Genomic DNA, 14,480 nt, shown 5'->3' with positions numbered 1-14,480 from the left:
CACATTTAAAATAAGTTTGCTATTGAAAAGGATCTTTGTTTTGGTTGAAGAGCAAATAGTCAAGCGTGGGTACTTCTTCTGTCGGTGGACTTTTTTCTCAACCCCATTTTAAAATGAATTTCTTTGCTTTCATTTGTGAATTGCAGCCATAACACAAAAACAACGTCTTGGTTAGACCCTCGGTGCCTGAACAAACAGCAGAAGCCTCTAGAAGAGTGTGAAGATGATGGTAAGTTCTCAGAAGATTTGGGTCAGGTGAATTGGGGGCCTGTTCACAAGAGCAGACTTGAAAGAGTGATCCAAAGGTCCAGTGTGGTTTGTTTGTTTTTGGTACCAGGGATTGAACCCAGAAGTGCTCAACCACTGAGCCACATCCCCAGTCGCCTTTGTATTATATTTATAGACAGGGTCTCACTGAGTTGCTTAGGATCTCACTAAGTTGCTGAGGCTGGCTTTGAACTTGCAATCCTCCTGCCTCAGCCTCCAAGCCACTGGGATTACAGCCACCACTCCTAGCTTCAATCTGTTTTTAATATCGAGCTTTGAAAAGGTAATTCAGTTTTAAAGTTGAGGACAGTAGCACATGCCTATAACCCTAGCTACTCAGGAGACAAGAGGCAGGAGAATCGCAAGTTCCAAACCAGTCTGGGCAACTTAGTAAGCCCCTGTTACAAAATAACATCTTTAAAAAGTGCTGATAGCTCAGTGGTATAACTCTTGCTTAACATGCATAAGGCCCTGGGTTAATAAGTTAATGCAATTTCTAGGAAATATACTGAGTTTACCAAAACAGGAGGAAATTGAGTAGTTTTTTTTTTTAAATAAAAACAACAATCCTTTATATACAAAGGAGGTGTACTGTCTTATCTCCATTGGAAACAGAACCTCAGTTCAGCCAGAAACAAAGGTACCCAATGAGGTATCTGCACTGGATACCTCCTATGCTGGCACATACCTCTTCTGCCTTCAGGGGCCTGGTAAAGACCTCAGAAATTCTCTGAGCATATAGACACCTGCAGTGCTCTGATCAGTGACCCCTACTGCACCATCACCCTATGTTACAAAAATTTTAGGGGAAAAAAATCAGGAGCTCTGTGGGTGCTCCTTGTTTGATAATTCTGTTATTTCCCCAATTTGGGGGGGAGGGGAGCAGATTTTGACATGCTTGGGCATTTCCACGTGACTTCCCCATACTGTCTGCAAAGTGTGTCCTCTGAGAAAGAGGCTGAGATGTTACTTAGAGCCTCCAATCTCACTGCTCATCTTAGGATCAAAGTAACTGCCTGTGAAAGTTTTCATTGAAAAAGTTTGTTTCAAAACTTTGGGGTTTATAATTACTTCTCCAAAATGGAAAAAAAATTAAGACACAGCAAATTTGTACCCTTTTTAGCAGTACTTAGAAATCTCTCCCAAGCTCTACCAAAATTGCTTTTTGTTGTGGACTTTTTGAAAGGGAAATGGTTTTGTTCCTCATTATTCAATTCTGGCATTTGCATTAGCAGTATAATTATTCAGCACATATTTTTCCGTAAGATAACAGAACTATTAATTCATTCTATAGTGCAAAATTGTTGTGTATATAAATCTGAGGTTTGATTGAAAATGCAAGCCAGTATTTTAAAGGATGCATCTTGTGGAAAACTTGTACTCCAAGATTTTCCCATTATACATGGTTTGCAGATCCCCTGGAATGAACATGGAATTTTACATTCAGGTTTATCTCGGTGACTTCAAATGGAAATGCATGTCCTGCTAACCTAGGCATGAGCGACTTGCTTATTTTGTTATTTAGTTCCATTCCTGAAGGAGTGAAGCAAGTCTGATCAGTTCTGTTATTTATTTTTTTCATGCTCTGGGGACAATAGAATGTCCTGCTTATTCAAAGATTCTGTTTAATATAGAATAGTTAAGTGACTAATTTTCAAGGATTAGAACATAAAACACGTTCAACCGTGTAACTACATGGAACTGCATCTCATCTGTATTTGAAGACTGATGATTTTGAAGGCCATTTACAACTCTACATAGGGTTTTCAATGACAGAATGCATTGTAGTTACAGTAGGATTGTATAAAATGCCTCTTAATATAATTTTGTAGATGACAAATGACTGCAAGAGCTTTTACTGATAAAAAAAAAACTATTAGTGGAATAAAGTACTGAGAAGAGTCCCTGAATAGTTTCGTTATTTTTAACTCTTAGAATTCTTACCATTTCATAAATGAATGTAATTTCCTTTAGCCCAAGTGTGTATCCCTAGCACATGCAGTTAGCTTCACAACTCCACTTTCAGCATTAGACTTTATATATTCTATTTCTACTATAAATAGATATGTTTGTGTGTCTGTGCATACAAACCTGATAACTGCGTCATCAGAGGATGATAAATTTTGTTTTGCTTCTTCTCTCTTTTTTTTTTTTTAAAGAAAGAGTGAGAGAGGAGAGAGGAGAGAGAGAGAGAGAGAGAGAGAGAGAGAGAACTTTTTTTTTAATATTTATTTTTTACTTCTCGGCAGACACAACATCTTTGTTGGTATGTGGTGCTGAGGATCGAACCCGGGCCGCACGCATGCCAGGCGAGCGCGCCACCGCTCGAGCCACATCCCCAGCCCCTTGCTTCTTCTCTTGCCAGTGAACATCAGGCTGCCTTGGGTGCTTGTTTAGATATTTGCTGTTTATATGTTATTACTTGTAACCATTATTGGTTACAAATGTTTCTACTCTCTGCAGTATAGATGCCATGCTGTGGTATGGCTTCATACTTAATCATGGTGAAGGTTAAATGTTCTTCCATTTTGAGTGTGGGATTTTGATCTTTGGTGTATTAATAATTCCTTTGGTCCTTGCTCTCTGCAGCTAGTTCTCTTAGAAGCCTCAGACCTTGCCTTTGAGCTCCAGGCTAGGGTTTTAATCTGCCTGATTGATAATGCCAACTGGTGGTCTCCAAGAGACTTCAGACTCAGCCTGATTATAACCAAACTAATGATCTTGCCTCCCTCCCACCTCCCCACACACATGAGACCTGTCATAAGTGTTCGCCATCTCAGTTGAATGAAAATTCATGCACACCAAAGAGTCCTACTGATCCGGCACAGTGGTGCACCGTAATCCCTGCTACTCCGGGGGCTGAGGCAGGGGAAGCCCAAGGTCAAAGCCAAGGTCATCCTGGACAAGTTAGATCCTGTCTCAAAAAGAGCTGGGGGTGGAACTCTGTGGTTGAATGTCCCTGGGTTCAATCCCTAGTACCACATATAAAGAAAAAAGGGGGGAAGAAAGGGTCCTACTGAGTGGCCACCTTTCTTTGCACCCATTTCTAGTCTGTGAACCAGCTGAATTCACTGTTCCCCTACGTATTTCTGAAGTCCATTCCCTAATTCTTCACCTCCTCTGCCATTCCTAGTGCACCTTTCTTTCTTAGGCTGAACCCAGAGCAGGTTTTGAAAATGTAACTGTGCCCATGCCATCCCTGTCCCTGAGCACCCTCAGGCCCTACGTTCGTTCGGTGGCCTCCCAGTCTGCCCTGCGAGTGCCCGGTCCCTGGGTTGTTTTCTCTGAGCCCCACGTGGTTCAGCTCCACCCAGGCTCTCTGCCCCTGTCCCCACCAGTCCTGAGTCCCTGCCCCTGGTGGGTGGGTGTGCAGTTCTCTTTTCAGACTGCTCCTTCTCGTCACAGATGGTTATCCAGAACCTTCTATATGCCAAAAGGCTCCTCCACCCTTCAGGGGTATCTGTGAGTGCAAAGGAGGGAAAGTCGGGCTTTCATAGACGCATGGGTTCCAGGCATTTCCCACCCAAATTTGGCATATCCTTCAGATCATAGCTCAGAGACTCTCCACAATCCGTCCACTCTTGTGTGTATCTCATGCTAGAGACCTTTTTTTTTTTTTTAAGTTGTAGATGGACACCATATCTTTTAGTGATTGATCAACTGATTGATTGATATGGGACACTGAAGATCGAATCCAGTGCCTCACACATGCCATGCACGTGCTCCACCGCTGAGCCACAACCCCAGACCCTCGCTCTAGAGATCTTACCATAGTTTTAATTTGGTTTTGTCTCCTCTTCTCAAAGGGTAGACACATTTTCCTGCTTATTGTGATATCTCTGCCACCCACCACAATGACAGGCACATGATAGTTCCCTGTAAATTATTACTGAAAGAAATGAATGAATGCTCCCAAAGATGGATAATATCCAGATGGGCATGTTCACAAATGATTTTTTTTTTTTTTAATAAATCATCGCCAGTTGAAACTCACTGATGATAACCTGATAGTTTCTTAAGTCAAATGTTTATAAGGTGTTCTTTTTGTTTGTTTGTTTCTTTGATTGTTGGGGGTACCAGGGATTAAACTCAGGGCACTCAACCACTGAGCCCCATCCCCAGCCCTATTTTGTATTTTATTTAGAGACAGGGTCTCACTGAGTTGCTTAGGGCCTCGCTAAGTTGTTGAGGCTGGCTTTGAACTCGAGATCCTCCAAACTCAGCCTCCAGAGCTGCTGGGATTATAGGTGTGCACCACAAGGTGTTTAAATTCCTGTTTGTTCCTTGATAATGGATCCACTCATTCATTCATTCAAGAAATATTTGTTACCTAACATGTACCAGGAAACTCCCCTGGGCACTGAGCATGCCCTAGTAGTGAGAATATACTCAACGTCTGTTGTCCCCATTTGGAACTTCCAGCAGAGGGGAACAGCCACCTACATTGCAGTTGGGGCAACTTTATGTGTGAAAAGACTTTTGTGTGCTCTGCTGTGATCTCAGTAATAAAGTGTTTTATTGTCAGCATGAGGAGGCGTGGAATGGAAAGGTTTTACTCATTTTGCTTGCTGAAGTCAGTGAGAACATTTCATCTGTACTATTTCTGAATCATTTGACTTTTAAAACTTTTCTAGAAAGAAACACCCCACCCAGTAGGCTCTGCCTCCCCACGCTTCTTCAGGGCATTCATCAAGCATCCCTTCCTGGGTGTCATGACTTAATTCATCTTTCTCTCCTCTTTGAAAGACTCTGAACTCATTGTACCCCTTGCTCTCTGAGTGCCACCTCCCCGTCCCTTTTCAAGCAGCCGTATTACTTATAAGTTAAGTAATTCTTTAATTGTGCGTTTAATTGCCTCACTGATGAGTGGATTATTGGAGGATTAAAGGGACTCATATTGAAGTCTCACAGCTTCGTTGGCGGCAAATAAGGTCTGTAATAAGTGACTTCCCACTTAGGAACGTTGAGACCGCAAAGGTGTATTTCATCTTTTACAACCAATCAAGCCCTATTTTGACATTCGAGGAAATGAGCCGTATAATTATTTTGCCAATATCAGCTCTTACTGTTCTGTGATTCACGTTGAGGTCACACTTTCTGGCCAAGCCAATCAAATGAGCCACTGTGCAGGTAAGGTCACAATCAAGTGATGGGGTTGCTGCTGTTTTGTTTTGTTTTGTTTTGTTTTGTTTTTTAATTTTCTGTGGGGAGCTTCTGTCTTGGTGTTGGTGTCTGAATTTTTCTTTCTCTCTTTTCTGTCTCATTCCTGCTATTCCTTTGGAGAAGAAGGGGTACACACCGAGGAGCTGGACAGTGAACTAGGTAAACCCTCTGCTTGCCTGCCTGCCTGCAGCTGATGTCGCATGATTGATTACCGTGCATGATTTTATAAACTGCATGTTCTATTTTTTTTAAATACCAGGGATTAAACTCAGGGGCCCTCGCCCACTGAGCCCCATCCCCAGCCCTATTTTGTATTTTATTTAGAGACAGGGTCTCTCTGAGTTGCTTAGGGCCTCACTAAGTTGCTGAGGCTGGCTTGGAACTCACATCCTCCTGCCTCAGCCTCCCCAGCCACAGGGATTACAGGCTTTCACCACTGTGACTGGTGAAGGTTTTTGTTTTTAAGGATGTTTAATGTGTTGTCCTCTGATCATCGTGGTAGGAATGGCTTAAGGTTCAACGTTAAATTTCTTAAAAAAAAAAAAAAAAGAAGGTGAAGAAGTCATCAATTTGGTGATTAGATAATTGAAAAAGACAGGGCTGGGTTTTCCACATACAAAACAATTGTGTTGATCATTTGTGGAACCAATTTCTCTCCCTCTTGCTACCTCAATGCTCTCTGTGAGTGGCCACTGGGGATCACACAGCTGTGTGCGGAGCAAACCTTAGTTGCTTCTATGGAAGTTCAGATGGTGAAATTTCCAGAAGGAGCTTTCCGTGTTTCTCCCTGGGCCACTGTAATGGCCTTAAAGACCTCTAAAATATGAGTTTTAATGGTGCATGATTCCCTTCTCCTTGTCACAGCCGGAATTCTGGGAGGTGGGTGGTGCAGGGATGGAGGCGTCTCTGTGGTCTGACCAGACCGCCTGGCTCCCCTGCTTACTGCCTCTGTGACCTCAGCCGATATCCAGAATTGCCCATTACCTGACCCCACTTCTGTTTGCTTCCTTTTTATCAAAATGTATAAATCGGGGCTAAAAGAAGAGCTCTTGGAGATTTACTGAAAATGCATTTCTATATATGTCACTGTGATCAACTCATGGTGCAATTGCTAGTTTTATTATTATCTAATTCTCATGGGATTTATCAATACTTCTTACAGCATTTTTTCCTTTTAATAAAAGTCAAGGAAGGAGTGTGTTCTGTCCTGCAGAAGTAGCCTGGATGTGTTTTAGTCTTGTTTTGTTTTTTAGTTAGTTTTTTTTTTAATTGTACCAGGAATTGAACCCAGGGGCACTCAACCACTGAGCCCCATCCCCAGCCCTATTTTGTATTTTACTGAGTTGCTTAGGGCCTCACTAGTTGCTGAGGCTGGCTTTGAACTCATGACTCTCCTGCCTCAGCCTCCTGAGCCCCTGGGATGACAGGCGTGCCTCACCGCGCCTGGTCTAGACGTGTTCTTTTAGGCAGGGTAGCAGCATGGCCCTTGGATTTTGCCTGCTTCTGTACCGTGTAACTCCTGGTCTGTGCACGTGTGCAGACACACCCTTGGTCTTTTCTGTTGCATGTGCCCTGGAGTCTGTTGACAAGCTCTTGGCCCATTTTCTCAATGAAAGGGTCCTAATTTCAAACAAAAGCATCTGTCAGGATTTCAGTGAGTGGTGTGATTATTCCCGATGTGCCAAGGAAACCTCAATCTCTATAATCTGCCCGAGTGGTACAGGCGGATGGCTGAGGTGCTGGACACAGATCATTTGGTTATGAAGTTGTCATTTCTGAGCTCTGTTATTGGAGTTGGGTCAGTAGCTCCATTATGCACCTTTTGTTTGCTTAACTTATCTACATCTTCTGCAGAAGTCTTCCCAGAATGAAAAACAGAGCCTTCTCTTGTAACTACAGGGTTTTCTTGTGTTGAAACCAACTAGGGAAGGTAGAGACAAGAAAACCGAGTTCCCCTCCCCGTCAAAACTAAGGCACCGTTTTGAAATTCATCGTTGATCTGCAACACGATTTTCCAGGTGTACCCTGACAGATCTCTTGAAAGGAGCATAGAACATTACACTACTCAATATTTACTCCTGAAATGAAAAATGATATTGCGTGAAATTTTCAGAGGCAAGAATAGCAAGCAGGTGGGCTACAGAAATCCATCCTGGTCCTGTGTGCTTTCGGGTGGTAGCTGCTGTTTGTTGGATATTTGCTGAGGTGCCTCCTGTGCTAAGTGTTTTCCAAGCATCCTCCTTTAATCCATGGTTGACCTTTGATGTGAACCCAGAAGAAAGGTTATGGTTCAGAGATGTTAAGTAACCAGCCCAAAGCCACAGAGCAAAGAGCTAAGTGGAATTTAAGGTTAAATGCCAGATCTGGAAGTGCCAGAAAGACCTCAGTGTTCTTTAGTCTCCATAATGAGTTTTATGGTCTTGTCAGTGGTTAGATATGGTGGGGTAGGGGCTCAGAAATCTTCAGTGCTTATTTAAAAAAAAACTATAATAGAATGTATAATATTCTGGGCTTAAATATTTCCTGCCATTTTTAGTTTTTTTAGAACCAAATGGCAATTCTAGGACAAACATTTTCTTTCTTTCTTTTTTTTTTTTTTTAATTGATGACCCACTTCTATTTTAAGCATTGGGAGACTAATTCCTATTATTAAGTTAATCACCACATTTGGAAGTGAGAAATCTATCTTTTCAATTCAAAAGGAGTTTTAACTTGAAGAACTGGAAAATTTCTGGAGTTGATCCATCTGTTCCAGAAGTTTTAAAATCAGCCAATATCCAGAATTGCCCGTTAACTGACCCCACTCCTGAACTCTGGAATATTAATAGGTTATTGATGGGGCAACAGATCAAGATCCAGGAGTAGCTTTTCTTGTTCCCTTTTCAATTCTCCATCAAATCATATGACCTGTCTGCTTGGGCAGTGAGCTTGTGTTTATCTTCATGTCGCTGTTGTCTGACATATCCTCGAGTAAACAGTCGGCACTCAATAAATGTTTATCTGCTTAATAGTTGAGTGTAGTAAATGCATAATATCTTTCCCATTGTATCTAAGCAGGTCAAATATTTCAGGTTTCAGATTTTGAAAAGCAGTCTGGTTCTGTTAATGATCACCAGGCTCCCCCTTCTCTGACCCATCTTCTACCCCATACAAATGTCTGACTTTGCACCAATTTGCATTGTTTTAATCTTCAATTTTCTAACTCTTTGGAAATATTTTCCTGGTTCGTTTTCATTTAAATGGTCATTTCCAGCTTAGTAAAGGGAAACTGTTTCCCAGGTGTTTGATTTGCATCAACCCATAAGACTTGGTTTATAAAAATGCCAAGTTGTATCAACATCTGCAAATTGGACCTGTCTTGAATTTTAGTAGCTTATGTCTCCTGAATTCAAATACTTTTTTTAGGGGGCATTGGGGGTTGAACTCAAGGTTACTCAACCATTGGGTCATATCCCCAGCCCTGTTTTGTATTTGATTTAGAGAAAGGGTCTCACTGAGTTGCTTCGCTCCTTGCTGTTGCTGAAGCTGGCTTTGAACTTTTGATCCTCCTGCCTTAGCCTCAGAATCACTGGGATTACAGGTGTGGGCCACTGTACCTGGCTATTTACCACCTTCTAAAAAGCCTGTTGAATTTTGTTTTGTTTTTAATTAGAAAAAGAAGGGGAGGTATACCTGTCTCCTTGTTTGCAAACAAATAACACATGGATCAAAAACCATGAAGTTCTTGTTTCTCCATGTGCAGGCAAATGTGAGCCAGATGTAAACGTTGAGCAGTCTTGAGTGTGCTTGGGGGTGCACTCACACCTTCCTCTCATTCTGAAACTGTGGGTGGCACATGTGGGTCCTCACTGATGTCATAGTCATTATTGGAAAATAGTGACCATATGATTCCCTGAATTTTTAAAAAATTGATTTCAAAATGCATGACATTTCAAGAGTGTACCGTACACCATTCAAATAGTTCCTTCTAGTTCCTTCCAGGAATCATGATCCACTTTGGAGTCTGGCTTAATACAAGCTTGCTTTGGCAGAGTGTATGACGGTGGCTTGAAAAGGAGTTGAATGATTGCAGCGCTCTCTAAAAAGGTGGTGTCACAACATAAAATGCCACCTCATTGTTTTTTCCACCAAGTACAATAATCGGGTTCGAGGGGTTTTCCCACAATAGATTCTTGTCACAGAGGTCGATATTTCCTGATTAATGAAATTCCAAACTAAGATCTGAAACCTTTTGAAGTCACACCCAGTAGGTCATGGTTGAGTTTTTGAAAATCACGTATGTCCCCCAAAGCCATTTTCCTACCATATTTAAGGGAATGACATCTTCCCCCCATAGGTAGTCAGTTTTATTTATTTATTTAATTATTATTATTGTCATTATTATTTTTTGGAGGGTGTACCAGGAATTGAATTACCAAGGAGCACATTTCCAGGCTTTTTGTATACTTTTCTATTTAGAGACAGGGTCTTCCTAAATTCCTTAGGGCTTCACTAAGTTGCTGAGGCTGGCTTTGAACTCAGGATCCTCCTGCCTCAGCCTCCCGAGTCGCTGCCATCACAGGTGTGCGCCACGGTGCCCGGGTGTGTTACTTTTTTTATAGGTGAAGTGCTGGGGAAGATGGACTGGCCCAAACACAGAAACAGAGTGAGCTGAGTGTGTAGTTCAAACACCCTCCTTCATACTGGCATTTTTATTTACTCAGTAGCATTTTAATTAGGAACATGGAGAAAAATAAGATGCAGATTTAATTTTCTTCCAGAGAAAGGGAAACAGTTCTGTTGAACTGAAAATGAAAAGAAGCATTAATTTTCATCTGTTTTTGCCCGTGTGGTAAGGTAGCCTGGAAACCAAACGAGAAAACAGTAATTATTTCGCGTAGGTACTAGAGCATGCAAGGCAAATTTTAACTATTTCCATTAAAAATGAATTTAATAGTTGGTTTAAAAAAAAAGGCAGCTGGGACAGCATTTTATCAAGTTTTATTTTCTTGCGTAAAATACCAGTAGATAAAGAGTTGTTCTTCATGAGAAAAGTGCACTCAAGAAATAAAAGGAGTATGCACTTCTTTTTGGTTAGGATGTACAGTTTTAATTGGGTTCAAAGACTTCTTTTTTGGGGGTGGGTGGGTACCAGGGATTGAATTCAGGGCCACTCGACCACTGAGCCCCATCCCCAGCCCTATTTTATATTTTATTTAGAGACAGGGTCTCACTGAGTTGCTTAGCACTTTGCTTTTTCTGAGGCTGGCTTTGAACTCGGGATCCTCCTGCCTCAGCCTCCTGAGCTGCTGGGATGACAGGTGTGCACCATCATGCCCCGCAGGGGTTTAAGGCTTTCTTATGAGACCTTTTCTTTTTCTTTTTTTTTTTTCTTTCTTTTTTTTTTTTTTTTTTGGCCTAACTCAGTTGTCTATGGTCCTCAAGCTCTTCAAGAATCTGTTCTTCTTGTTCTAAATATTCTTTTATATTTCAGAACTGCCTGCTGGTTGGGAAAAGATCGAAGATCCTGTCTATGGTGTCTACTATGTAGAGTAAGTGGCTGTTCTTGTGTACGCTTCTGCTAAGCGGAGCTGCCCGCTAATTATGATATTAATTTCATACTGAAAATGCGTATGTCTGTTTTAATGAATGGGAAGATAATTCTGTGCATCCAAAGATAGTAAATCCCATTATTAAATTCAGGAGGGCAGGATCCACGAGTCTTCAACCATTTCACAAAGGCTGAACAGAGTCCTGGCAAATGACAGGTATTTAATAAGTATCAGCTGAGGACATGGATTGAGAAAGCTGGGGCATGAGGGAGCAAGGTTGTGGATCTTCGGGAGGAGGACCCACGTGGCCTACTTTTTGCCTTACCTAGGCACCAAAAAAAAAAAACAAAAACAAAAACAAAAACAAAAAACAATCATTGAAAATATACTCAAAGAGTTGGGTGAATTTTTAATAACTTACGAAATGTTGCCAAGATTAAGAAGAAAATGGAGACTAGGCTTCAGGATCTATGTGATCTAGGTGCTTCGGGGCTGTTTCCTTCCTGAGGACATTTCTTCTGGAAGTTTCAAAGCCTTATGGTGACCCCATCACCCTGTGCCTTATCCCAGCATTGGGCACACACTTTGTATTCATCAGAACCATCCACCCATAGGATGATCCCAAAGAAAATTAAAAAAAAAAAAAAAGGAGAAATAATTTAAAAACCGCACTGGCAATTTGGGGCAAAAGAGAGGTCATTTCTCGGACCCTCCTAAAACTAGAATTTCCCCCTTTGTAAACCCCAGAGGTCGTCTTCCTTACAGATACAGAGTGAGCTCTGTGTTGTTGGAAGCTCATTTTGCTTTGCCTTTCAGTTAGCTTGTGCCTTGAGTAAGAAAAGGAACAGAGGAGAGTCATCTTGGTGGGTGAAGTGACTTGATTTTTTGAGGGGCAAGGAGCGAGGTCATAGGATATCTGAAAAGCCCTGTGTGTGCTTATTTATGTGCATTCCCACACACCCTCTAAAACGAGGCCATGGCAGAAAACCGTGTGTGTGTGTGTGTGTGTGTGTGTGTGTGTGTGTGTGTGTTTGCCATGGTCTTATTCCTTACAACAGCCATCAAAATTGTCCTGGTCTTTGTCACTTTGAAAACATCACATCTGCTCAAGTTAGCTCTTATGTGCAGTCTCTCTGCCCAAGGGCTATACTTGGAATCCTGCCTCCTTGGGAACTGATCAAAATAGTTGACGATTGTTAGTTAGTAGATGTTAGTGAATTCTTTTCTTAGTTTTGCTGTGATGATCATGTGAACGCCACTGTCACTCGGCAGCTCTGGTATTACATGTTCCAGACAACATCACACATCCAATTTTATCTTTCAACTGTTTAATAATCTACTTCTTCGTTGGGATTTAAACAATTTCCTTGTCACATGATAACTTGGGTATTTAGTTCCAGTCAGTGGTTAGAATTACTCGTAGTTTAGCTTCCTGGGTTTTCAGTTACCGAAAGTCAGCTATGTTCTGAAAATATTGAATGGAAAACTGCATAAATAAATCACTTAGGAAGTTTCAAATTGCAATTTGATTCAGCCATCCCACTCCATCAACCTTGGGACAGAAGAATCCCTTTGTCCAGTGTATCCACGCCCTATATACTACCTTCCAGTTACTCTATTCAGTAACTGTATCTGTTATCAGACTGACTATCATGGTATCAGAGTGCTTGTTTTCAAATTAACCTTAGTTTACTTAATAATGGCCCCAAAGCCCAAGAATAATGATGCTGTCAATTGGGGTACCCTCATGTGGAGCCAGAAGTGTTTTCAATGAAAAGGTGACAGTTCACAATTTAAGGGGGAAAAAAAATTATATGCCGAGGTTGGTAAGATCTCCCGTAAGTGACTGTTGTTAATCTTGTATGTAAAGGACCAAAAACCATAGTATACGTAGAGTTTCGTGTGATCCCTGATTCCAGTCATCCAGGGGGGGTCTGAAAAACAGATCCTTCAGGAACAAGAGGGTACTACTGTGTGAATACGGGTAGGACTTGCCTCAAGGCATCTACTAAGTCTTTTCACCTAAAATACAGCATCACCCGCTTGGTGCAAGTAAGCAGCCTGCAATGGGAAGCTTTTTTTCATCTCCCCCTTTTATGGGTGCATTGGACACTGGAGTCAACCTCAGACCACCCTCTTTGTTCACTGCTAATCCAGGGATGGGCTTTCTGCTAGTGGGATGCCCGTGTTCCAGCTGAAACCTGTTTGCCTTCCTCCCCAGCCACATCAACAGGAAGACTCAGTATGAGAACCCAGTTCTAGAAGCCAAACGGAAGAAGCAGCAGCAGCAACAGCAGCAGCAGCAGCAGCAGCAGCAATCCCAGCAGCCGCCACCCCCAGAAGGTCAGCCTCTTCCCTGGAGGCTTTTTTACTCAAGCTGGGAATGTGGGGCAAAGCTGGGCACTGACGCCCCCTTGTGGTCAGAGCTGGCCTCGGTGATCAAGTGCTTCTACCTCACTAAGGAGCTGCTGCTAGACACTGCTCCCCAGACCCCAGGGGAGGGCTAACGGAGGAGCCCAGCTCAAAGGCACCCGCATCTCCACTTTAATTTAGAAGACAGAGAACTTTCTTGCTCCAGAAGCCTTGGCTTTGCAATCAGTGTCTTTTAAGTGATTTTACTTTCATTTAGGAGCACTGTATAAGAATCAGAAAGACCTGGTAATTTGGAGGGCTTTTTAAAATTTAAAATTACCTCCCTTGTAAAAAAACAGGAACCATTTAGGTGTGTAGATATTAAATTCTCTAATGCTCTCTGCCATCTTGTTCTCAGAGGTATATACTGCAAAATTTTTCTAAGGATGCTGCATATGTTAACAAAAATCAGATAATTTTGTGGATATGTGCATGTCAGTGTCCTGTTTTTCTCACTTTTTATTTCTTGCTTTTGCTTCGAAGGTCTTTAAAGCAACCTTACCTAATATATATATATATTTTTTTTTGAACAAGAAATTGAACCCAGGGTCACTTCACCACTGAGTCACACCCCCAGCCCTTTTTATAGTTTATTTTGAGACGGGGTCTTGTTAAGTTACTGAGGCTGGCTTTGAACTTGAGATCCTCCTGGCTCAGCCTCTCGAGCCTCTGGGATTATAGGCGTGCCCCACCACACCTGGCATGTTAGTCTTTTTTGATACATATGACCTCTCTTTTGTCTGTTCACCTCTACTATTGTAATATAAAAACACCCCTAGGCAGTATATAACTGAATAGGTGTACCTGTGTGTCAGTAAAACTTTACTTATGGTTGCTGGAATTTGAACTTTGTATAATTTTCATGTGTCATAAAATATTCCTTTTCTTTATTTTTTTCAGCCATTTAAAAATCTAAAAACTTGCCCGGACATGTTGGTGCATACCTGTAATCCCAGCTGCTTGGGAGGCTGAGGCAGGAGGATTTTTAGGTCAAGGCCAGCCTCAGCAAGTTAGCAATTAGCAAGACCCTGTCTCAAAATTAAAAAAAAAAGAAAAAGTTCTGATGATGAGGAAAAAAAAAGAATGTTACTCTGTCTCAAAGACTGG

General features: G+C 41.8%; 1 protein-coding gene across 8 annotated transcripts in view; it reads left to right on the top strand.

Annotated features, from left to right (window-relative positions):
* Nucleotides 1-14,480, top strand: part of MAGI1 (membrane associated guanylate kinase, WW and PDZ domain containing 1) — a 610,526-nt gene that overhangs the window by 508,291 nt on the left and 87,755 nt on the right. For 5 of the 8 annotated variants that reach the window (XM_081283978.1, XM_081283982.1, XM_081283981.1 and 2 more), the window contains exons 6-9: nucleotides 147-229; nucleotides 5,554-5,589; nucleotides 10,904-10,961; nucleotides 13,183-13,304. In XM_081283978.1, the coding sequence (XP_081140104.1) occupies nucleotides 147-229; nucleotides 5,554-5,589; nucleotides 10,904-10,961; nucleotides 13,183-13,304 (299 nt within the window). Of the gene's footprint in view, nucleotides 1-146; nucleotides 230-5,550; nucleotides 5,590-10,903; nucleotides 10,962-13,182; nucleotides 13,305-14,480 lie in introns of all 8 variants that reach the window. The other 3 variants (XM_081283980.1, XM_081283984.1, XM_081283977.1) reach the window with 2 other exon arrangements.

This window comes from Spermophilus citellus (genome assembly GCF_964194105.1).
Source record: "Spermophilus citellus genome assembly, chromosome: 3".
NCBI lineage: Eukaryota > Metazoa > Chordata > Mammalia > Rodentia > Sciuridae > Spermophilus > Spermophilus citellus.
Note: the sequence above shows the minus strand (reverse complement) of the source record. Positions and strands in the feature narration are given on the sequence as shown.